General features: G+C 40.1%; 1 protein-coding gene across 1 annotated transcript in view; it reads right to left on the bottom strand.

The window, feature by feature from the left end:
• Positions 1–25,392, bottom strand: part of astn1 (astrotactin 1) — a 374,129-nt gene that overhangs the window by 175,496 nt on the left and 173,241 nt on the right. Inside the window, exon 15 of the mRNA XM_035669982.1 lies at positions 19,822–19,949. Coding sequence (XP_035525875.1) covers positions 19,822–19,949 — 128 coding nt within the window. The remainder of the gene's footprint in view (positions 1–19,821; positions 19,950–25,392) is intronic.

The raw sequence follows: 25,392 nt of genomic DNA, 5'->3' as shown, positions 1-25,392 counted from the left end.
CCTCAAAGTTGATGTGTTAGAAGCAGGGGTCAGACGACAGTGTCAGAGCATCTTCAAACCTGCAGCTCTTGTGGGGTTGTTCCCGCTCTGCAGTGGTCAGTACCTGTCAAAAGTGGTTCAGAAGAAGAGAAGAAAAGAACCGGAGACAGGGTCATGGGGGGACCAAGGCTCATTGATGCACGTGGGGAGTAAAGGCTGGCCCGTGTGGTCCGATCCAACAGACGAGCTGTTGTAGCTCAAACTGCTGAAAAAGTTAATGCTGGTTCTGATAGAAAGGGGTCAGAACAGAATACAACACCCTTTATCCTAAAAAGCAGTATTGAAGTACTGAAAAAAGAGGAATAATAACCAATTTAAATTCCACTCCACTAACCCCAATAACACTATTGATATATGGCAGTGGGTGTGATAACAGTGATGAGTTCAGGTGGCAGTCCAAGTGTCAGAGGTCAGTGTGGTCCCAGACAATAACATGGTCATAGAGAAAAAGGTCATGATCATAGAAACAAAGCAGAGAACTTTATTTTATGGAGCAACTAAATAGGTCAGATTATGAGTAGCACAGGTGATCAGCCTTAGAATCCCAAAACACACTGCTCAATTTGAATAGCAATAGAGTTTCTGGATGTGAACCAAAAGAGAGATAGAGAGAAAAATAAAACTTCAAACCTTGCGATTTCCATTGAGAAGAAAGAGAAAAAATTCCCACCGTCTTTCTTACAGCTGCAATTAGACTGCTCGGGGAAATGTAAATTGAGTTCTCTTGTTAACATTTGTGACTCTGTCCCCACCGGAAGCAGGGCAGAAAATATCAGACAAGCGTGGGACTTGCTTATGCTTGACACTGAGAGCACGGAGCTGATGGAAGCTGCAGCCTGTCTAAACACCCAACAGTCCTCCTGTAACTTGGCCTTACAGCTGGAAGCGGTTTGTTATTTTAGTCGCTTCTCTAAGGAAGATTCATAGGAATGAGCTCAGGTTGGAAAGTAATCTTATGGCTCATAGAACCCCATTAACTAGCCTGGTCTGTGCTCTATTTCACTCTCGGATAAGTCCGGGAATGAATGATTTAGCGGGAAAGAGTGGGGGAAGAGTGAGTGAGAGGAGTAAAGAAAGTGAGGGACGAACAGTAGGAGTTATCCAGCAGGCCTATTCTCTAATCTAATGGGAAACTAAATGTAATACAGCACAGCCCTGATTTCTTCCCCAGACAATTCTGATAAGGAAGAAAAAAAAATTGCTGGAACAAAATGTTGGCCCTCAGAAACGATGAGGAGACACCATGGGGATGGTTAGGTTAGAGCCTAGGCCAAATGCTTTCCATAATTCATGGCAAAGAAAGATCACTGTGAAGAATTATCATAATACAGGCCTTCACCACTTGCGCTCATCTCCTTTCAGGCAGGTACTCTCCACAAAATGCTTACACTAATCCTAACATTGCTGTCCCTATTGGACCATGGTCAACCAGAAAATGTCCTTGGTGGTCTTTAAAGTAACATTTAGACCATGTCTGAAGCTAACATTAGTGTTGCTGTGAACTATGGTTAGTGTAAAAAAAGAAGGGGTTTAGGTTATGTCCTATGAATCCTCTTATTCCTTTTGGCAGTGTGGTCCCTGTGCCCCTGCTTGTTTTCTCTGGCCATTTTTTAGTTAGTAAAAAATGTTGCTGATATGTTCAGTATCAACTGTTTGTGACTTGCCAGGTATGTTAATTATCATTCCCTCATTATGTCAATAGAAAAACGTAATTCGGCCTTCATTACATTTCCTGCTTCCTGTAAATTAGCTGTAAACGTAATTTCTAGGAGACAGGGCTGGACATTCTTCAGACGATGGAACTTGTCGTCGTTGATGATCCCCTGATGCTTCCTCTAGTGCAACCAGCAGGTTTATTTCTGAATTTATCCAATAACACATCTGACCATCTGGATGGATTGGCACAACATTTTGTAGGAGCATTTGATTTCCCCAGATAATGAATCCTTTTCATCTAAATCAGCAGACTGACACTCTTGGTTCAGAGTGAAAAGTCTTGATGACTATTGCAATACTTTGCTTCAGACATTCATTATTCCCAGAGGATACATTTTTATAACAGTGGTTATCTCAAGACTTTTCATCTAGTGACATTTACATTTTACTGTCATGGTCAGCTCTACTTTGTGTTTAGTGCTAATTAGCGTGGCAAATGTTAGCATTCAAAGCTGGTGGACATGCTAAACATCATACCAGCTGAACATCGGCATTTTAATAATGTGAGTAGGTTAACTCACAGCACTGCTGTGCTAACTGGCCAAAGTATACATTTTTCCTTTTGACCAACCTCATCTGCTCATTTTAGATTATTTTATTTGAGTGGACCCATCACTAATGCAGTCATTTCTAATTCTGAAATTACAACTGATAGCAGAAATGTAAGACACAAGAACTGTGGCTACAGAATATGCATGTCCATGAATCCATTTCTTCTGACAAATATAGCTAACATCTAACAAACCCAAATGCCAAACACATTACCAATAAGCCTAAACATGTGGTAATTAGGCTGGCAGATGTGGCTTGTGACAACTCAAGGTGACACGCTTTTCATTTCCGCTGTGCTGAAGGAAGGCTGAAGGGACCATTGTTGCCAGCGATTCAAAATAAGATGCCAAAAAAGTTCAGCAGATACCTCTGTGCTTGCATGGTCACAAGGCCATATGCTTAGACTTTAATTATGAGGGACTTGGGGAGAAAGGGACTCTGGGTTGAACTATGAATCACTGCCACTCTGCCTGCCTCTAAAGCCCCGTTCTACTGGATTTAAACACTGCCCACTCAGGTCTTCCCCTTTCTACAAATAAACCCGGTCCTCATGCATGCGTTAAACAGACAGCTGACACCACGGTTTGCTTTCATTTACACCTTTTCTGTACCTAATTAAAAGCTGAAAATGTAGAATGTTTACTGGTATGAAAAAACGGGGGAAAAAAAGAATGTTGTCTGTGCACACAAAGCTGTACTGAACCTAGCAACCCCACCTTAGCCAGAACCACTGAAGCATTTTATGAGCCCGAACCCATTGGGAGTAGTATTATTGAGATCATGATCTCGTTTCAAAGAAAGACTTGTGCACAAGAATTATTCCTTGCACTGTAAATCCTCATAATAAGTATTAAATAAACCTTTTAACTGTGAACTCTGTTGTTAGTTTCGAGTTTAAATTGTTTAAATATCACTTTCAGAACGTACAATCATTAGTTCAGTTGACCAAACGTCCAAAGATTATTTATTTAACTCATCAGACAAGTTATTTAGAAACATTGTTGGCTTATTCGCATATACTTCCGAGCATGCATTGTATAAAGGTAACATTATTGTACATATTCTACTCCAATTTAGGGTAAAGTTACCAGAAGCAAAAATTCTAAGTTGGACAAACTGAACTTAAGAAATCAAGTTAAATTGTCTTATTGAAGATTATTGTCTTGTAATTTTGAGTTTTCTCAGCTTTTCCATTTTACGGTGCTGGATGTATTAAATGATTGTTGTCCAAGAAGTGCACTAGAAAATACACTAGATCTGGCCAATGAAACACCAAGGCAATATACCTAAAAATATTAGACTAAAGAAATACATATATGCTGTATAAAGCTTCAGTGTTGTGTGTGTGTGTATGTGTGGTGTGAGGGGGAATAAATACAAAATTGATGTGAGTGATGGGCTCTGCATGCCCTTCACCTACCTCTAAAGACAAACAGCTCATACTCTGTAGCCTCTGACAGAGAGACTTGCTCCACGGTCACAAGGGTCTTTACTTATCTACCCAGCACCATCCTGCTGTAGCACTTGAGTGCCCACTGCAGCCTAATTCCTTTTCAAATATTAAAAAACGAGGTCTGAAGAGGAACATTCTCACTCAAACCTTGAGTCTCATTAGGTCTAACACAAGCCTCCTGCCTCCTCACACTGACTGCAGGTGGCTATGAGGCAGCCGGGTCTGTGTCACTGGGACCCCCAGCCTGAGCTCCCTCCCTCAGGCAACATGCTGTGACCCCCAGCTGTATTAATTATCCCATCCAGTGTTGTCAGCTAATTAACTGACGTTTAACACAGGAAATGGCTGCAGCAATTCCGCGTAATTAATCAGCGTCGAGGAATAAATTAAAACCCTTCCTAAACGTGATTGCCATTGGGAGTCTGCATTCAAAATTGAATTTTAATTGTGCTTCAGATGTTATATTTGAGTTATGGCTGAAAATGGAAATGGCTGAACAGCTCATGTATTTACACTGCAAGCTATTTCTAATAGAATTCCTCCAAATGAAAAGGCCTCCTGACAGCAGATAAGAGCCTAAATTCAGACCTGTTGAAGTAACTAATAGAAAATGCAATTAAGTCATAAAGGGCATAACGTGAATGTAGAATGAACATGTTGTGTAATAGAGAAATTTTGGAATTAAGAAACAGAAAATTAGACAATATAATATATCTAAGCACTGAAGTAATACTTTATGAATTGAGTTGACACAGCAGGAACTTTTCCAGAGGCCTAGGACCCTTTGCAGAAACCAGCCACATCTTGGCCTCAGAAAAGTCTTTTTCAAAGCCCCAGAGATACTGGGAGTTAGAGTTAGAGGACTGAACGCCACTCATTGGTCAAACGCAAAGCCCAGGCTAATACAACTTGTGTACACCTTAAATCACACAACAAACAAACACTTGGTGCCATTAGAACCAATGTTAGGATTAGGATTGTAATGTTTATTTGATGCTAAAAACTAAGTTATCGGCTTCCCAAAACCTATGCAAAAGGGCTGATAGCAAGAGTAGCAGAGAGAAACAAACCTTTATTCTCTATAGTTTTCAGTAGAAATAGATGACCAAAAAGAACTCAGCAGCCTTCTTTTTCATCTCTGCATCTATTCATAACTTCCATTCAAGCATCAGAGTAGTTTGCCTAATCTCTACAGTTCTTTGGATGGAAATGAAGGCAGGATTGCAAAAAAGCAACCCTGTCTTCTAGAAATCACATCTATACACTACTAGTTTGTAATAGTGATTACATTTTTAGAGAAACATGAAGTCTCCTGAATTATGAATGATATATAATATTAGAGAGGGGGATGGCACACAGCTGAGGGCCACAGGTCAGACCCAAACCCATAGCTGCTACATCAAGTGGTAGTGTTTGTATGGCCTTGTTTTGTCAAATTTTAAGGGGAATCCTAATCTGACCTCAGTGGCAGCCATTGACAGCGGCTGAGAATATTATGTTGAAATAGGCAATGCTTCTTGCTGCATGCGCTCGTATTTGTTTGTGTACGGTCTTTATAGAAAATTAGTGTACTAATTGAGATTGTATAATATCCTGTTAAAAACTCCTAGTAGTATGTTTAACCAAAGTGTTTAGTGCAAATACATAAAACTTTCAGGACTGGAACAAACCAAAAAACATTTGCAGGTAAAATAGCATTTAGTATTATATAAATGTAATCTGCAGGGTTGGAAACAGTGGCTTTTAGTTCCAGGTTAGTTCTTGAGTTTAGTTCCTTTGGCACTAAAGTTCCTGGAACAATTGAATAGGAAAAAGGCTCATATCACCCTAGCAACTATGTGAAGAATTAATTGACTGTGCACAAAGCTGGAAAATATTGCCTCATACAGAATATTTATTGTGAGAATGTTAAAAGCACAAATAAAAAATATATACAAAATAACACATGATGTAACAGTCTTCAGCAGTTTGCAAGTCAGTTAAACAAAGTTTACCCATTTCATGTTCTCGTCATAAACAAGGAATACTCAATAAATCATGGAATAATATAATGCCACTTTGTCATATTGGAAAATATTATGAAAATTATAAAAACAGAAAAGCAAGATCATCCCCAGGTTCTTGTTATATATTATTTTACGTGTTGCACACTACATGAAAGTTTCACTTATATGCACTTAATATCATGATGTCATGCCGAACAACAACGTCAACACACTGAAAACAGAGAACTGGCGGAGAAAGGGGAGGAGTGGAAGCACTTAGGAAAAGAGACCCATGGAGACTGACAAAGCATAAAACTAGTCCAGTACAAAGAGTGAAGTGACAGGAAGTGTTATGCTGTTGCAGCCCCCCTTGGCAGGGGAAGTGTGGCTAAAGTGCAGTAACATCAGGGGGTCAAAGCACAGCGCAGTCGGGTTGTTATCACCACTGTGGTTTGTAGTGATTCTGAATGTGTGCTTGTGCGTGAAATGTGTGTGAAAGGAAGTGTGAGCGTTTATGTCTGACTATAGTGTATGCATGTGAGGCTGATAGATCACACTGAAGAAAAGGTATAGAAGCTCCTATGTCAGCATTAACTGTTTACTTTTTTTCCCCAGGGGAAGGAGTGGAGTGGAGGGGAGGGGAGGGGAGGGGAGGAGCGGGAGGTGATGACAAAGCTGGTGAAATGATGGGCTGTAGATGCCCTTCACCAACCTCTGAAGATGAACAACTCCAGCCAGGAGCTGTTGATAAAGAGACTTGTTCTGCACTGGATCATGAAGGTATTTCATCGTTTATCCTCCATCTGCCCTGAATTAGTACTGCAGGTGCCACTGAGGATGATTCCTCTCTTTTTCTTTATACATTTAATCTTACACAAAATCTATCTCTCAAAAGCCTTGTCCAGGAAGCATGCTGATCACTCATATTAACTGCCTGGAAGAACTCACATATTACCTATTTGCTGTGACAACTGTAGTTAAACTTTGACTATATTTGTATGAGTGATATGTCAATTATCTAATAATTCAGCAAGCACTTCAAGAGATTACGATTGTTACTGTGTATATGATGGCATTTTGTCCTTTCAACTTCAACTTCCAGCGTGGTAACATTGAATCCAGATATGGAATATAATATTCATAGCTATGTTTTTATTAGTGTATAGTCACCTGAAATTAAGAAATCTACAGAGGGAGCAGGTCCTCTTGTACGCAGTCTGCCATGTTTCTACCGTAGCCCAGAACAAACAAACCAAACACTGGCTCCAGATAGGGCTTTTTTTAATTTTTCAGGGGTAGTTTCTCCTTCTTCCTTCCCAACCTTTTTCCTTAAGGGCCCCTTTTCTACCATTGAGTGAACTGAAGACCCTTGACTAAGTGACATATTTGATAGATATGTCATATTATACTCAATGCATAACAATAACACAACAGAGCAACTGACAACTGTACAACTATCGAATGCAATAACTGCAGGAAGTGTGTGTCAAATGAGCGGCTTGGATCATACATGCTTAAAGGCTTCTTTTTGACAAATTCAGTGTTTTCTTCTCCCTGACACTGGGCCATTGTTCTATCAGCGCTTTGGTTGTTTGAACTTTGTGCTTTTCCAATGCAGCACTGGGCCCTTCTCTTGTGAGTTTTATTTTTAAGTTTGTATGTTAAATAATAATCTAAACTATTTCTGTACATCCAACCAGCACAGATACTCCACTACCCAGAACAATATTCAAATGTATTGTCATGATCGCCTCTGTGGATCTAATCTATTGTGACCATCCATGCTTAGCTTGCAAGTGCTTTTTGAGTTTAATGCCATAAGGTTTGGGAATTTATGGAAAACTGGGTGCATGATATTTATTTTTTAATTATGTTAACTCCAGCTTTGATCTTCACCACATTTGAGGAATCTGTCAGACTGCTTTACCGATTATAGCAGGTAACTGTTCTTCAAGCCTTGTTGGTGTGAAATGCTTAGTGATGGGAAGATTTTATTGATACCATTACCGATTCTGCTCCGTTATCGAATCCTAATAGATTTTCTGTGTGGTATAATATAGGCCTATACAAATTTTCTGTGTCAATGCAACAGTTTTTTTTTAAGTTGGGATGCTGCAAACGCAACAATTAACGCAATTTTGCCCAAACACTGCAACCTTTTTGCAAATTTGACCTATGATTGTAGTTTCCTGCAGATTTCACCAATATAGCAGTCCCCCATGCAAAACATTGAGTCATACATCACCAAACTATTAGTTATTTTATTCTCACTGGAACAAGTGGCCTTTAATTTTTGCCAACTATTTCATTGCCTAAAAACATGCATCACAACGTTTTAAACTGCTGTGAAATCAGGCATTTTAGGCCACAACAATCACAAAAAAAGTGTCCTATCCAGGAGGGACTGACTGAACACAGTGTAGAAAAATAGTATTTTTATATTAGTTTGAGCTGCTTTGTGAATTGAGGCCACACTTTGGATTGTTTCTCCCTCTCCGCCATGCATCCATCCTCTTGCAAGTTTCCAGCAGTGCAGATGCAGAAAGATGATGTCATTGTTTTTCAATGTGCAACTGTCAGAAAAACATGCATTTATAAAGGAATTGATAAGTTTGGTAGCATGCGATCCCAATAGATCTGACAATTTGGAACCGGTTCTTAACTGGAACTGATTCTTGACTGCCATCCCTAGAAATGCTTTCATAATTCTTGGGTTATATCGGGGGTGTTTTTCAGTGTTTTTCAGAATTCGGTGTAGTCAAGTAGTATTTGTACAAACACAACAAAACACTTTCATTGTTCCATAAAATTGCAAAAAAAAAAAAAAAAAAGGTTCCAAAGTTGCTTCAAAGGAGCAGTACTGGACATACAGTATGTATAGTGTAAACCGATATTTCATATTGTATATCTCTCAGTCTTGTACTGAGTTTGATGCTGGCTCTATGCTCCCTGTACGAATGGTTGTCCAGGTTGTTTAGGAATTTTGTTCATTTTCAAATCTCATCATTTTATTGATGTAACATCAGGATATGTCACTGTTCATAATCAGTGTTTCCACTGGTGATTATGTGGAGAAATAAAAAAAAAATTGGATCACATATGAGTTAAGTATAAACCGGTATCAAGAATGAAGAAGGAGAGAGAGGGAAATGAAGAAATGTCATTCAATATAAACCCCCAGTAGTAAAATAAAGTTATTCAATCTGTTTCTGCTTTGAATTATACACTTTTATAATATCCTACGGCTTTGGTGATATTGTTACTTAAGATCCATGTCAATAAATCTCATTAAAGCTGCCTTAGAATCAAGAGAATAGAGGGTAAAGTGAGAAAGCAGGGTTTTAGTAGTTTAGATCAAATAAAGTGGTTGTGAGAGCTGAAAAAAATAAAAAGACATATTTTCTGCTCAGCAATTATCTCACCAGACAACTGAAACAAAAAGCTGACAATCTTAAAAAATGTCATTAATTGGAAGCCTTAATAGTAAATTAAATCATTTTATCTGACTAAAAACTTTTCACATTTAAAGCCTACACCATACACTTTCCAGATTCTGCCACCAAATCAGCCCTGCAAGCCATGTCTGTTCGTCTCGCTTAAGAATTGGCTCCAGAATGTGTCTCCGTGCTGAATAAATTATAGCCCCCGCATGTTTTTCAAAGTAAATACATGCTGAATAATTGCTGCGCTCCAGCACGCTCTGCATCTCCACTCCCCTCAAAACAGTGACACCGTACTCGCTGCCTCATCGTGTCCAATCCACATCTTGACTAGGGGGCTGTTGTTTGAGGTTTTTGTCTTGAAAAACCATTGGGGAAAGACAAAGGCCCCTGAAGGCATGACCTTCCCTCACTGCCACCAATTATATCAAGGCCTTATAAAATATAGATTATGTGCCATCTCGGTGCTGACATATCTAAAGGCTCGTAGCATGGGGAGTGTGCTGAGAGGCCGTGGGCAGACCCAGAGGGGAGGCCAGGTTGAATATGACAAGACAAGGGGAATACAGTAACACAAAGGGTGACCTTGATGAGGAAAACTTGGCGGCTCCGGCTAAGAAAAGAGAAATACATAAATAAAGAGGCTCACTTCCAGAGTAATGTGTGATCAATTCAAATCTAATCAAGGCTCTAAATATTAAAATGCACTGATTGCAATGATATTCATTAGCCTAAACTGCAATACGGACCAATAACCATGTATTATTAATAGATAGGAGCTGAGTTTGGAACAATTGGCATTTAACTTTGTGTCTTAACCTTTCAGCATAAATGTCAAGACAAATCCTAATAGAAAAAGTTTGAAGTTCATCCAAAAGTGATTTCATACATTTTAGCTTCCAAAGGGTGTCTTCTGGGTCCGTATATATTTCGAACCCTGAAGTGCAGTGTGAAAGGCGATCATAGAATCAGATTTACAAACTTTGTTGCAATGATTTCACATTTCACCGGGGATTGCATGATAGAAAATCATGAAAGCACCGAGAATCTCGCCTTCGCTTTCCCAAACACATACACACACAAATACATACCAAACACTGTGAATCACAGGAAAAAAAGATGTGCCAGTGGCAAGATGCTCCAGTGATGTAATCAGCAGCAGAAGCAGCAGAAGACAAATATTGTCAATAAGAAAAAGAGAGTCTTACTTCAATGAAGAGAATCTAGCCTGGTGGTTTTAATCAAATATGAGGTGCTGTTATCAACATGTAATCTTGTGTGGGGCTCTACATGCTTTTTGAAGAATATCAGGGCTACAAAAGGCTGTTCACCATATCACATGATGCTTACAAAATTCAATGTTAAAAGTCATGTTAAAACTACTAAAAACAAGATGGTGCAGAATACATACATGATTTAAAAAACCAAAAGGGACAGCGGATGTAAAAAAAAAAGTCTGAAAAGGAGGTTTAATTACCATGATAAAAATGTTAAAGGTCCAGTGTAACATTTAGGAGGATCAGTTGTTCAGTTGGTTGCAATCTGCATCTTCACCGCTATATGCCACTAGCAATTGTCCGTTAACTCACTATCGGCAGATGATGTAACACAATGATGATTGTGCCTACGGCTCACTGATGTCACCGCAGACACCCATTTCGTAATACTGCAAACATATAAATATTGCCAGAGGCTCAATCACATTATGTAACCTCATTTGGCAATAGATAGTGACTTAACAGACATTCATTTAAATGAAAATCTTTGAGATTTGCCACAATACTATACATTTTCATTATTTAATTTTATAGCAACCTTATCACCAGCATCAAGAATGGGCAAAAATCAGGAGGATTTTATTGTAATCTCATGGTGTATATTTCCAATTCCAATCAATTTGGAATTAATCAAGTAAAAGTGATTGCCAAAAAGAGAAACTGGGACTACCAGGTGCCTGAGGGTCCCAACATTGGATCCGGTATCACTTCTAGCAATAGACACCTTAACCTATACTTGACATGAAAAAAGGTCCTCCCAGAATGAAAACTTCCGAAAAATATCCCGAGCAGCACTCTTCAGATCTGCCTCTCTCTTTTGAAACTTCTCTTCTGAGCCCCCAAACCCTCGCGTCAGCTATTTCTCCAACCTATAAGCATAAACCCGTGGCTTTGATGACAGACGACAGGGGTTCGGCTGCAGAGCCACGGTGAGTGGCAGGGGCGACTATTTCACCTTTGGCGTTCTCTGTTGTGTTACATCCGTCTGAAAGGACGCAGGCACCCATTCAAAGACACGGATTTGATGTGTGCGTTACAGATAGCAGAGGCAGAGTCATTATATGACTGCTAACAGAGGATGAGAGGTTCAAGTCCTCCCTGCTGCCCTTTTAACCTTCACAAATGGATTCCCTGGTCCTGGGTCTGCTTAACCCCTGCCTGGAGACGGCAGAGAGAAATGTCATTCATTCCACTTGTTGGGTCCTCTTTTTGTTCTTTGCTTTCTGTCTTTCATAATGTCCATTGTCTTTCCTTCCATCTTTCTTACTCTCTTCTGTCTCTTTTTCGCCTTCATTTTTCTTTGTCTGTCCTCTCTCTTTTGCTCCATTATCTCTCAAGCTCCATCTTAGGGGAAATCTGCTTAGCAGCCTTGAGCATACTTGCTTTCCAATTAAATCAAGATGTATTTGCCTTTCAAAAGCCTCTCCTTTCCTCACTCTTTCTCCCATCGGAATAATTGATGGGGGTCTCTGGCCTCATGATAAATGGCTTCCAAGCCCGGAGATGAATAGGAAGATGAATGATTTCACCCCTGTGAGGGCCAGAGAGGGCTGGAACAAGGAGTGCTGACATTGTGACAAATACACTGACCATAGTAACCAAACCTGGCCGAATCAGCGAGGGACGGAGGGGTGGCATGCGCTCATTGTGGCTCAACAGACGTTCCTCTTGCCTACGCCGTCTCTGCACGTCTGTCTACCCCACGGACAATTACCTGAGCCTCGCAATTAACTGCAGGCACAGCGATAATGCTGACGGCCTGCCAGGAGACGAGTGGAAGTGGCGGCGAGCCAGCTAGCTGGGGCTGGAGAGCATCGCATTGGGCGGTTGTGTTTGTGCACTCTGTGGAAATGCGGAGGCCAAGAGAACAGGTGCAGTAAGGTGAGAAGATGCCCCAGGTGACTTCATGTGGATGGCGCCACTACTATCCTGGCCAAGATTTCTAAGCTGAAACAAGTTTTTCCTCTGCCTTCACACAAGTCGCTGTCATACAGTTGAGAGGAAGCAAATGTTTATAAGAACGAATTCAATGAGCGTATGATGGGCCATCTGTTTTAAAGGGCCAATAAGTAAGATTGTTACTACCCCATAGAACATAATGACCATAATATATCCACATAGGGGGCAAGAGGATTGTTGTTCAGTACCAGTGTCTCAATGATTATGTTGCCAGCTGGCTTTCAAAGACTTTCTGGGCTGGGCCCGCTCCCATTTCAGTTGGTGAGACTGAAATGTAAAAAAAAGTAAATAAAAAAATATAGTTGTACCATTGTTTCTTCTGCATGACAACAGGCAGGAACATACCTGGGAATCTAGGGACCCAAATAAAAACATTCTGTAGGCCTCACCTAATAAGTCAGATATCTTAGTAGACATTTTGCTGGTTTATCAATCTGTGCCAACTTAGATTCACCACCTTTCAACCTTTTTTCAATTCCTACTTTTTACTAAAAAGACACATCTGATTAACTTAAAGTAGAGGTTTTTAATCAACAATTGGTACCTTCTGGTTCTTGATTGGTTAAACACTCTTGATACAGTTAATCATTCTGTGGGTGGAGCATGGAAAAAGGTTGGGCACCACTACTTAAGGTGCTAAATGTTTTTAGACCTCACAACAGTAAAATTGCCATCCATAAAACAAAAACATTTAGTGATAATTCTAGGGTTTCCTTATTATGAGCGACCACTTTCACATCCACCATTAATATAATAATATTGCTTATAACAGCTTTAAACACCAGACTTGGTTGAGGTTTCCTTTACAATTTTAATTAGGCCTGTGATGAAATTACATATTAGGTAGAAACAAGCATTTGAATGTTATGCTCTCATATAAGAAGCAGGAGTATAAATGACAGTTAAATTAGTGAAACAATGCAATGGTTGTACATTATAAGATAAATGAAAATAATTAGAAATATAGATTAGTTTTGGATATACAAGCATTGAACAAAATGATGGGAAAGAAGCTATAAATTAACTCATTTGTAAAGCTTATGCTATCTTTGTTGAGGCTTTGTCAGGCAGGTGTTGATTTAATTAAAGTATGTTTTTTGAGTCTTTCAGCTGTGTTGGTGATGAAAAATGTGTGATAACTTTTTCATTACCCTGCTAATGCAGGTTTCCTCTGTTTGGCAGATGCCACTGTCATTTCTTAGATGTTTTGAACAAAATAATGTGACTCTCTTGTAAAGATTCTTTTGTTACTGTGATTTAATATCTCTCCCCATGTGAATCCTAACAGGCAGGTGTACATGTGAGTCATATGGAATTGAGCATAAATTATTGGTACGTGTCAGCTATAACAGAGATCAATCATTGTTTCATGAACAAGTTTGAGGGTAACATGAAGCAAATGGAAAAAACAGGACAGATTATTGGTGCCTAAGTGGCTGAAAAGTTATGAGATGTGGCAATGGGAAATGTCAACAGCGTGACTAACACAGACTGAAGAACTCTTCCACGAACATGAAAATGTACAGTAGTATGTATTCCAGGCCTATTTTACTAGGCTGAATTATCTTATAAGCTGTTTCTGTTATTTTGTTTTCCCCCCCTTATAAAAATAAGCAAATGGCCAAAATATGAACTCTACTATGTAACACATTTGTTATGCCTGAAGCACCACAGGGTGCACTGAGTGAATGCTTGTCAGTTTTCATGAGGCATTTATACAATACTTGCATCATTCCTGACAAGGCGGTGGAACTCTGTGTCACTTTATTGAGGAACATCTTAAACATAAAATAGCTCGAGGGCAGTGCCTTCTTTCCTCGCGCCATCCAACACGTAGCCATAACACTGTGTTAGGAAGCTATTGTCAGAAATTAAATCCATGACTTCCCTACAAAAAACACATTGGGTATAAATTCCTTACTTTGCTGCAGCTGTTGCTAAATGCTTAAAAAGTCTTTAACCAGAGATCATTATGGAAGAGCGTTGCCACATGTTTGTTCAAACAGAATTGCTGACATTCAGTCTGAGCATGGGAATTAATTCTTTACCTTGAAAACGCAAGTTTGCCAAAGTAATTGGATTCAGTTTAATAGGTAGGCACCAGGTGTTTATTGGATGTACTGAATGGTATATAAAGCAGATCATTCTGGAAGTCTGGAGAGAACATCTATGCGGTGGTCTTCTCTCCATGCTGCATGAATAAAGGGACTCGATTCATCACACTGGTTCCGTAATTCTTCTAAAGAATTTCTCCTACAACAGCTTAGTTGGCACTGAAGTTGTTTGTGCTATAGGTCATTTGATGACAATAAAAAATCAGCAAATTTCATCAGCTGAGGGAGAGCGTGAGATGTGGAGAAAAGCCCTGGAAAAAGCTAGTGAGGGGGGTCCTTGAGTAAAGACTCTTTTGTCAGGCAACATTCAAAATGTGTCACTTTTTATGTTCACCATCACTGCGCAGTCTACAGCTTCAGTACATATAATATTTTTACATATTGTTGTAAATTGTTATAATAATAATGGAAGTTTGTGTTTAAAGTGTTCACCTTCAAATGAAATACCAAATCTCAGGGGAATGTGTTCCAGTTCTTCATTATCAGTTGTCTTAGCCTGGGCACAGCCTTGATCAGGTCAACTTGGTTTTTGGTGAATATATTGTAGTTTTACAGTACATTTAGAGAGCTGGAGGGGAACTGGAAGTTCTGTTCTCAAAACAAGTAATGCCATTCAGAATTACTCATCAAATTGACATTTGTAATAACACAAATTACCAAACAAAAAGCATACAGACATGGGAGGGGTGTTTTTTCTATGCAGTTTAAAGGCCACCAGACAGACAGAGTGAGGTCAGTTGGTGAGCTGTGTGCTATGATTTCTAGACAGCTAGAAGAGGGGAGTGTATGTGGATATCATTACAATGTTTAATACTTGTGCTGCTGCTCTGGACACTTTATGAGACTTCAGCTCTCTGTCTGCTGGATTGTTGAGCTTCCTCCATCTCTTTTCTTTGGACCACCATATCGTACTTTCCATGCACTTTCTAGCATCAGGGATCAGTTTGCTTCTAGCGTTGGGTTGGGAACAGAGTGAAACCTGCACCACTGTGCCCCAGAGTACACTATGTGCTTCTATGGCGCCCTGCTGGATGCTTTGAAATGATATCTCAATTCATGATATTACTCTTCAATAAAAGCCCACATCTGCTGCGGCAAAAGGCCCAACACAGAGGCACGAGAGGAGGAGTGCTGCTGTGTCGGTCTCTGTTCTGGGCTGTGTGCACTGTGAGCCCAGGGGCGATGTAAGGATAAAAAGGTTTGAGCTGTGCACAGAGAAGAGGGGGACGGGTGGGGACAGGGGCTCAGGGACATGACAGCAGAAGATCCATTTAGATTAGACGGTTTTAATATCCTCTGAAGTCTCCAATAAACAGCAGTTGGAACCACTGCTGCTCCGTCGTCATTTGATTGTCCGTCACCTCGGACGTAACCTCAGTTGATGCGGTTTTGAATTGCTGCCCTGACTGGCCTTGTATTGCTGCTGTTATATCAACAACAAGCGATAAACCCATCCTGCAATCTGCTGTTCACTATTCTGTAAGGTAATTCAGAGGCAGTTACACAGGTGCCTGGAATAAGCTTAGCCAGCAGGCTGCCTGAATGAAGCATTTTCCTGGAAATATGCTGAAATATAATTATTAATTTTGCACTCTCTATTGTGGCACCCACTACTGCACTCCAAACACGAAGAAAAAAGGTTAGATTACTTATGCAGGCAGAGCAGGGGAGGATATCCTCTCCATTACAGACGTCTGCTCTTCATAAGATTTCAATATGTTCTACAACTTAAATGCCAGCCAAGAGAAATATTATTTTATGCTTCTGACAAAATAGAGTTGCTCTTTATGGAGTTAGAGAACTTTCTGACAAGATGTTTTTCTCCCCCTATTCAACTAATCAGTCAAACACTCATGCCTAGGGTTGCTCTGAATGATTTCAAACTGTAAAACTAAGCAAAACAAAGTGAGGTCAAACTGAGTAGATAATGAGGCATCCAGATGGATGGATACAAATCTTTGGCCTTCTACTGGAATCGCTTGATATTTAGCAAGCCAAGATATTCCTTCTTCTCTGTTAATGGCAGCTGTTTCTCGTAGGACGGCTGTGCGCTGTTCAAATACTGCTGCCATGTGCTGCACTGGTAATGAAGAGAACAGCAAGATGGCTTCTGATGCCACCGACTAATGAATCCTGACAGTCACCCCCCTCCTTCCCCACATACAGTTCTCAGATGAAAAAAAGAAGATTTTGCTAATGTTCTTACCTATTCTGCCTTGGCGTTCATTATTGAGTTGGATGGTGAGCTGAGCAGTGTGAGCTCCCTGTGAGCCGCACTGTGGGAAACAGCAGCCAGAAAATTCTTTGGGATAATATGAAAATTTGTACATGGGTGTTGTTTTTGTCTTCCGAAAGGCGATACTGTATGTCATCCATCATTTCCAGGAAAGAAAAACATTTTATTCATCGTATAAAAGAAAGAGATGGGGGACAAGTACATTTCTCTGGAAGGTTATATTCATTAATTCAGATGCTTAAATGCCGACAGTGAGCTTGATTTCTGACAATATGCTTTTTTGACATCTGGCAATACTGCACTATGCTGACACAGTACTATAAAGCACACACTCTGCAATGTGGGTCAATAGTCCAAGGCTGCGAGTGAAAGATCTGAATGCACTACAAGTCATGAGCATGAATTTTACTTTTGTTCTTCACTTCTGATGCACCTGACAAGACAGTACAGCAGACAACAGTAACATAATGATTGTACAAACTAACTTTTTTTAATGAAATGAGTGAAAATGTAAAATAACTTACTGCAACAAGAAGGCTTTAGAAACTGAAGATAAAATGTCTTCACGGTTCTGAAGAACTCTACCAAAAAAGATTAGTGGGCACACTACCCAAAAGTAATGTGTAAAAGTGTTAAAGAGACTTGATCCAAAAGGAACTCAAGGAGGTCACATCTGTCTGAAATAGGACTGACGACTAGAATTACATTAATATAGTACTATGTTGTATAGCCAAATATGTTCAAAAGAAAACATAATTGCTTCTTGGATTATGCGCCATGCAAGTGTGAACCTATCGTGACATCACCCATTGATTTGTGGAGTACCGTTTTGAAGCCTTCAGTTTGGCATTATGATCATAGCCTGCGCTTAGTTTTCACTTGTCCATATCAGGAAGCAATGGCAGCTCGCCTGGTCACGCATGTTCTTACATTACAGATAAACAGTACTTTAAAATGTGTTTATGAAATGATTTGAGGAGAGAAATAGGCAACGCAGGAACAGAATCTTGCTTCATATCTGATCAGCACTGACTCGTTTGACAGTTTGATCTGAGTTTGGTGCGTTGAGCTGGATGGACTCACTGAGAATGACCTGTCAATCACAAGGTAGCCACACCCTAAATCATACCCTGCATTATTGTCCGTTTTACTCTAAATTTGACCTTAATATACAAATTCAAGATCAGGCTGTATGGAAGAAGACTTAGAGAAGTTGGGTCATTTCTCTATAAGTTCTATCACACTTTTTGTTTTGTTTTGTTTTTCAGCCAGTGGAGCTGCTTCCTATTGGCCATTACAAAGAATACAGGTTTTGGAACGTTGGCTTCACTTCAAAGACACAGAAGCTCTGTCCTCTGATTATAAAGTCTTTTTGATAGAATGACAGTGCTACTTATATTTCCAGCACAGAATTTGTAGGGAGGTGTTCGGGGTGAATAATGGCCATATTAAATGCAAGACTCAGGATCCTGAGTCCTGTCTGTAGTGTAGTTAGTAGGGCTGTCCTGAATACCCTTTTTGGGCTCCGGAGATTTAGCAGTGATCAAAAGTGAATAATTGAAGCTTTGACGGTGGTATGATGTTTTTAAATTTAAATGTTTTAACCGTCTAAGAGACTGATGCCAACCGCCATCTATTAACTATCCTGTATGTGTCTGTTCCTGTAGGGAAAGAGAAACAGAAAGAGGCAGGGCAAGGCACTCTCAGAATTGAAAACTGAATACCTACATCACAAACATCTGAATATTTGGGTCCAGCCCTAGTGGGTTAAGGTAAATGGATGGTAACGGGACTGTACTTATATAGTACCTTTCTAGTCTTCCAACCACTCAAAGCGCTTGACACCACGTGCCATATTCACTCAGTCACACACATTCATACATTGATAGCAGAGGCTTATCAGAACAGAAACTAATTCATTCCCGCACCGATGGCACAGCATCAGGAGCATTTTGGGGTTCAGTAAAGGATAAGAACACTTCGACATGCAGCAGGGATCAGGGTCGCCTCATGGTATCAAATGCACTTTGGTTAAGGATGGGGGAAGACTGTAGTTTTAGTTAAATGATAATAAAGTAAATATAATAATTTAAACATGTCCTGTTTTGGGTTTTACCAAGTACTGGGTGTGCCTAAACAGAATCATGAAAAAAGTCTAGGACTGCCCCAAATAGCCGACTTCATCGTTAGTCGTTGAGAAAAGTCTTACTCGACCCACTTTTCATTAGACGGATAGTTGCTGAAAAACAAAAATGTTAAACTACATTCAGGAGTTGCACCTTGTGTGACTTTACAAGAAATGATTTATCATTTAACAGGCGGCTGTTAAAATATATATACATATATATATATATTTATGTAATAAATTAAATATCTTAAATGAGCAACAACTATTGGCTTTATACTACTTTATACAGACTCTAAAAATCTTTAGTCTGGGGCAGCCCTAGTACAATGATGCTTTGGTTGCTGCAAGCAGATATAGTGTACAACAATATTAGATATTGCAGGAAAACTAATAAAACATGTTCAAATAAGTATATAATTTCTAGGAGACAGGACTGCAAATGGAGTGAGAGCTCAAACACCGGCAGCACCATGGCACTCCATCAACTAACAAGGAACCATGCTGCAAAAAACAGAATTTTCTGCTGTGATGATTATAATGCACCATGTGATCAGAGCTTCCATTTGGATCAACATGAGTATTTAACATATTAACACAAAGATGTGAGACCGAATCGAGTCCTGGATCAAGTGTTAACCATTAGGATGTCTATGCTGGGGCCAGTATGATTGAAGTTTGTGGCACTATTTCCACTCTCCACCCTGACCATGGCAGACCAAACATTATAAATGATGACTAAAATGTCAGAATATATACTCAAACACCTTGGGCTACCCACTCAGCATTCCACATTGGTTATCAGGCCCTGAGAAGTTGATTTTTCTTTTTTTTTTGAGTAATGAGGATTTCAGACAGGCCAGTGATGAAGTACTATCGCACAGCTGTGAGCTAGCGGAGTGAACCTTGAAATATGGTTTCATACCTGTGAGGTATTCTGGGTCGGGCACAGGGTCCGACAGCTCCTCGTGGCACTGAACCTCTGTTGGCACCGATGCCACCACCATGCCATCTGGGAGCTGCTGCTCGATGCCTCGGGCAAAGTTCTTCTGCCTGGTTTTCAGAGAGACGAGAACATGGGAGGTTCCATTTACAGACAGACGCACTCAGTCATCCAATACAGGGAAAAGAGAAAATGAGAAGCAAAGAGGTGTGTAGGTTAAAGAAAGGGAAATAAGGAGGTACAATGATGAGGGAGGTAAAAAGCAGTATATACCATGAAGGTGGGGGAATAAAAGGTTAAAATTAACAGCATATGTTGTGGTCGAGCCAAGTACCCACGTTCTTCCAGTGTCCGTTTGTATTAAAATGAGATTAATAAAGCAAGGACAAAATATTTTTTCCCAAAAATTATGCTCCACTGATAACATGAAGATTCTGAACACCTACTGCGCCAGGAGTAGCTCTAATATTAAATTCATGCTTAAAATGACCAATTCAGGGCAGTCATGGGTCTCAAAAATGATTTCTGTTTGTTTCAACCTTAGGCCATGTACAAACACCAGGCATATACCAATAATTCCAACCAATGTGACATGGGAATGTGTGCACCTCAGGCACAGTTCTAATTTAATTAATTTCATTGTTTATTGTACTTCTGTTGTTATCATGTTGACATTAAATTTTTTACTTTCACTTTGTAAACTGCTTCAGTACAGTGCTACAGATATTGTCACAAAATCTCTATATACCCATACACACACACACTATTGTAAACAAAGAGTGTATATGCATATTTTTCTTTGTGTGTACATAGTGATTTACTCACGAACCTGCAAAGTGGTTCATGCCCCTGGTTTCCATAACCACGAAAACCAAAAAAACATATAAAACAAGTTGCAAAAAGAACAAGTTGTATGACCAACCAATTAAATACGTCTGGATTGATGATCCTATGATAGTCTAAAAATTCCATGAATAGCAGGAACTTTGATTCTACTGACAAAGTCACTGATATATATTTGTAGATGCATGTTGATTTTCATTTATGACTACGCAGTAACATGTTTTCTCCAAAAATGCCTATCGTTTCAGAATGACAATCTTCATTTGCATTTCATTTTGCTGTGGTCACAGACAAAAGCAAAGGAGTCAAAAGAAAATGAACGAAAAGGATGAATGAGAGTAGATCAAAGATGGATAAATAAGTGTGCGTCTCATAAGTGGCAAACTGTACAAGCATACTTTCTGGCACATCATTAAGGGGAAATCAATACATAGTAACAATTATGCAGGACTGTGGAGTGTATTGAAGAGCCAAAGTCTCACATAAAGCCCGTCATTTTTCATTATGTTGATTGTTCTGCTGCAACGTGACTCAGTCTGAGAGCTGATGTCATCATTTGTCTGCTGCTGCGAGTGACTCTTGGTTGAACTCGCTCATTTTGTCCACTCCATCATTCTTTGTCTCAATGCCAGTTAGGGTCACAACAAGGTTCCACAACAGAATGAATTCAATAAATCAGGAACTTATGTCATTCAGGTGTCTGGGTACCACAGCTGATGAGGACATATCTTTATGTTACTCATGTAACGATCCATAGTGCTCTGATTACTTTTTACTCCACACTCGTATTTTTTCCAGTGTGTAACATTTAGGAAAACCTACTGACAGAAATTGAATATAATATTCATATGTATGCTATCATTACTGTATAATTACATAGAAATCGTGTTTTCGTTTTTATCTAAACATGAAATTGGTCCCCTTCCATGGAGTCCGCCATATTGAACACACCGTTTTTCTACAGTACCCCAGAACGGACAAACCAAACGCTGGCTGTAGATAGGTACTGTTTGGGGAATTTCATAGCAACCATACATCTCCTACACACTTCACGGCCAGTTCTCATTCCCAGGTTGTCAAATACAGACACAAGTAGTGTTCACTTAGTTGCAATCTGCAACTGGTCTCCACTTACCCTAGAGCTAGATACTTCATTATGTTCAGCAGCTAATTGTTAACTTTGTCAGTCTGCTATTTGGTGCTGAGACGGTTGCATACAGCGTTTGGGTAATTATTTTAACCGTTCTCGTCAAAGTGGGTTCAGATGTTTTTTTGCCCCTTAAACCTGTCTGATCCACTGCCCTCAATGTTGCCATATTCCAACATTTCAGCAACATACTCTGTTATTGTTATTACAAAGTTACGAATGCAAGACCACGTTATTGCTAACCTAAAATTATCCTTTAACAGTAAACTGCATCCAGTATGCTAAGGTTACAAACACAGCTGCTCTGTAAGGCTCTGTACCACAGTATACCAGTGAGACAATAGAAGCAAAAAACATGCCGTCAGTCTAAACATCTCTGGATGAATGACTCGCTTGCTGCTGTCTGTTTTACTCTCGAATTTCAAATGACCTCTTCCTGTATGCTGAGAATATTTCCCGCCAGTAACCATATCCGACACCAGTTATTAAATTAAGCAAATAGGATCTAGAGAATCTCAATTAGCCTAAATGGATGTTCTTCTCAGTTGCAGTCCCTTTTAAGACAAGTGTATTTCTGTTAAAAATCTGTGATAAAAGCCTTGCAGCTTTAAAACATACATAGCGGCGGCCATTAAACAGATAAAAAGATCCTTGTGGTGCACACTGCCGACAGTTTTCCAGTTAATATACAACACGCATAATGTTTGATTCATGCAGTGTTCTGGGCCTGAGCTGTGAAAAAAGAAAAAAAAGATACACAAATATTTACAAATCACAAACTATTGCCTTTGGGAAAGTCATAGCTTGAGAACAACAGAAGCCACTGGCTGGAGTAGAAGCAGCGTCAAATACCACCATACAGATTACATTTTATCTGCATGGCGTGGCCAGGGGTGTGACAGTAATTAGAAGGAAATAAGGCTCATGAAAACAATGTAGAGTTAGCTGCTGGTGATGTGAAACAAAGCCTATCTGCTGATGTTGGTGGGTGGCAAGGCACGAAAATTGAGAAGACACTTATTCATGCATCATAAGCCTCTGGAGTGGAATAATCCCAATATACAGTGTTACCGCTCTGTTACAGACACTGTATGTACCATCAACTTGAACTAGGTATTTGCTTTTTGCTAGATTTGTGCCGCAGACTGAGGAAGAACAAGGGTGGCTGGGATTTCATTAACACTGGAGTCAAACATTTTCAGTTTCCGCTGAAAGCAATTATGCATGTTTTTAGCAGTTAGTTTAACAAAGCGCACTAATTGGAGATGTAACGAATCTTTTTGGTTTGCTGAATACTGTGATGACTTTTCTCTCTCTTAGATGCATGCTATGTGGAATGGAAGTTCCTATATGGCTGCTTTCGTGCCTAACAATTACCATTGTTAATTGTGTTGGATGATGACATGTAACATTCAACAGCCATCTGGCACTGCAAGGATGGCATTAACATTTTTTTTGAAGTCTAACTGCCAAAACTTACCTAGCCTTTTTGTCTTCTAGTAGCTGTGGTGAGGCAGGCGCAGGTTTGATAAATTATTGAAACATGACAAAACACAAGAATACTTTTGATTAACGACCCTTTCACTTTTTTTCTGCTTTCCTCGGGATGATCCCCCCCTCCGACTATGTGACTGAATAAACTCACAGCTTTAAATGAGAATCAATCAGGGCCACCAACGACGCGTTCCCACCCCACCCTCTCAGACACATTTCATATTGTAATTAACTGAGTCAATGAACGCATTCCTCTTGAGGGGGGTCAGCTGAGGTGGGCTAAAAAAAGGAGTAAGAATATAAAAAAGAAAGATGCCCGGGTAAAGTAGTTTGGATGGTGTTGGTGGTGGTGGGTGGGTGGGGAGGGGGTTGTCAGGTGGGAGCATGGTCTTAATCATTGATTCCAACCAAGCCACCAGAATGAGAACAAAGGGCACTAAAATATTCATTAAAACCTTCTATGAGCTTGTCGAGTGAGAGAGGAAGGGAGGGGAGTTAGGAGTAATGAGAGGAGGTTAGCTTTTTAACATCTCATTACTGGAGTCCACTGGCTCCCACAGAGACAGGAAGATAGAGACCCTGTCACTGAGCCCTGTAATATGAAACCAGATCATATCGTGCCCTCCGATAGGACGGCCATCCTCATATGTCATGTTGCTTCGTAAGCAAAATCGATGCTTGCTGTCGATGATACTACCGGATTTTACCTACCAGGAAATTAAATAAATAAGCCTTGCACATTTTTTTTAAAATGGTGATAAGTCTGCGTGTGAAGCAAGAGGGGAAGCTTCCTGTGCGGGGAGGGCAGGGTGCACTTCCCTTTTCCGAAAAACATGAGAAGCATTTCAGGGCTGCTGAGCTTGACAGATGAACCATGATGGAGCCATGCTGGGTGGAGAGAATCAAGCCAGTGTGTGTGTGTGTAGGTGTGTGTGTGTGTGTGTGTGTGTGATGAGGCTCTCACGAGACCTATCTGAAAGGACTTGGCTGTCCAGTAGATGGGGAGTCCGCACACCTACTCATATGTTATGCGCTCATATGTGTGCATATGTGAGTGCCGTGGCTGTGTTTGCATGTCTGTATTTATGCCGCCGGGCACCTGATCACACCACTTGCTGCTTTTTATTCTCCCTCTTTCTGTTGTTGTTCCATAAAAATCCGGAGAAAATCCCTTTTTTCCCCAATGCAGGCTTCCTTTACCTCCCAAATAAAGAAAACATTAATATTCGAAACTTTCACTTGGAGGCATTGTTTAGAATTTTTCTCGATTTTCTGTGGACGAGGAGGGGATTTTGCACGAGGTAGTAGGGTGAAAAGAATAAAAGAAGTAGTGAAGTGTATGTTTACGTAGTGGTGCTATTGCGGCTGGAGGAAAAGAAAATTCAAAAAGCAAACATGATGCTATTTGTTTGGAACCAGGAAAAAAAACCCAAAACAACAAACCTCCGCTGATGATTACACAATATTCAAATCTGAGTTTTCATCATCACTGAATGATGGAGGCAGATGCTTTGTGCCGCTCCTGAGCAGCGGGGCAGGGGCTTTTGTAAAAGTGCCAGTAAACATCATATAAATGTTTCCTTACTATCCCTCCCTCTGGCTCTCCCTCTCTCGCTTGCTTTCTCTCAAGGGCAAACGGTACAACTGATAAGGATGTGGTAGGACAAGAGCCACGCCGTTGTTTCACTGGCATGTTTTAGTTAAGACTGAGTCAATGACTGTTGAAGGCTGCACATAAACTCTGCAAGCCTCTGACTAGAGGTAACAGAAACTACAGTAACACAGTGTCAGTTGAGTGCACACTGCTCGGTCCTCAGTGTTACTGTCTAGTGGGAGTAGAGGGAATGGGAGCGATGAAGAGATTCAGACACTCCAGTGTTTAGGACAGCCTCTTCAAAGCCTGAGAGACTTCCCAAAAGAAGAATTACATTTAAGCCAATAACTCAGATGTACAGCACTGCGTTTGAAAGGGAAGGAACACTCTTCCCTCCTGCTGTTTTTTAATATTTGAAGAGTACTCCGGCAATTTAGTTAATGGGTCTAGCAAGAGAGACAAAAAAAAAAAAAAA

The sequence above is a fragment of the Morone saxatilis genome, unplaced genomic scaffold (genome assembly GCF_004916995.1).
Source record: "Morone saxatilis isolate NCDOM2014 unplaced genomic scaffold, NCSU_SB_2.0 Contig23, whole genome shotgun sequence".
NCBI lineage: Eukaryota > Metazoa > Chordata > Actinopteri > Moronidae > Morone > Morone saxatilis.
Note: the sequence above shows the minus strand (reverse complement) of the source record. Positions and strands in the feature narration are given on the sequence as shown.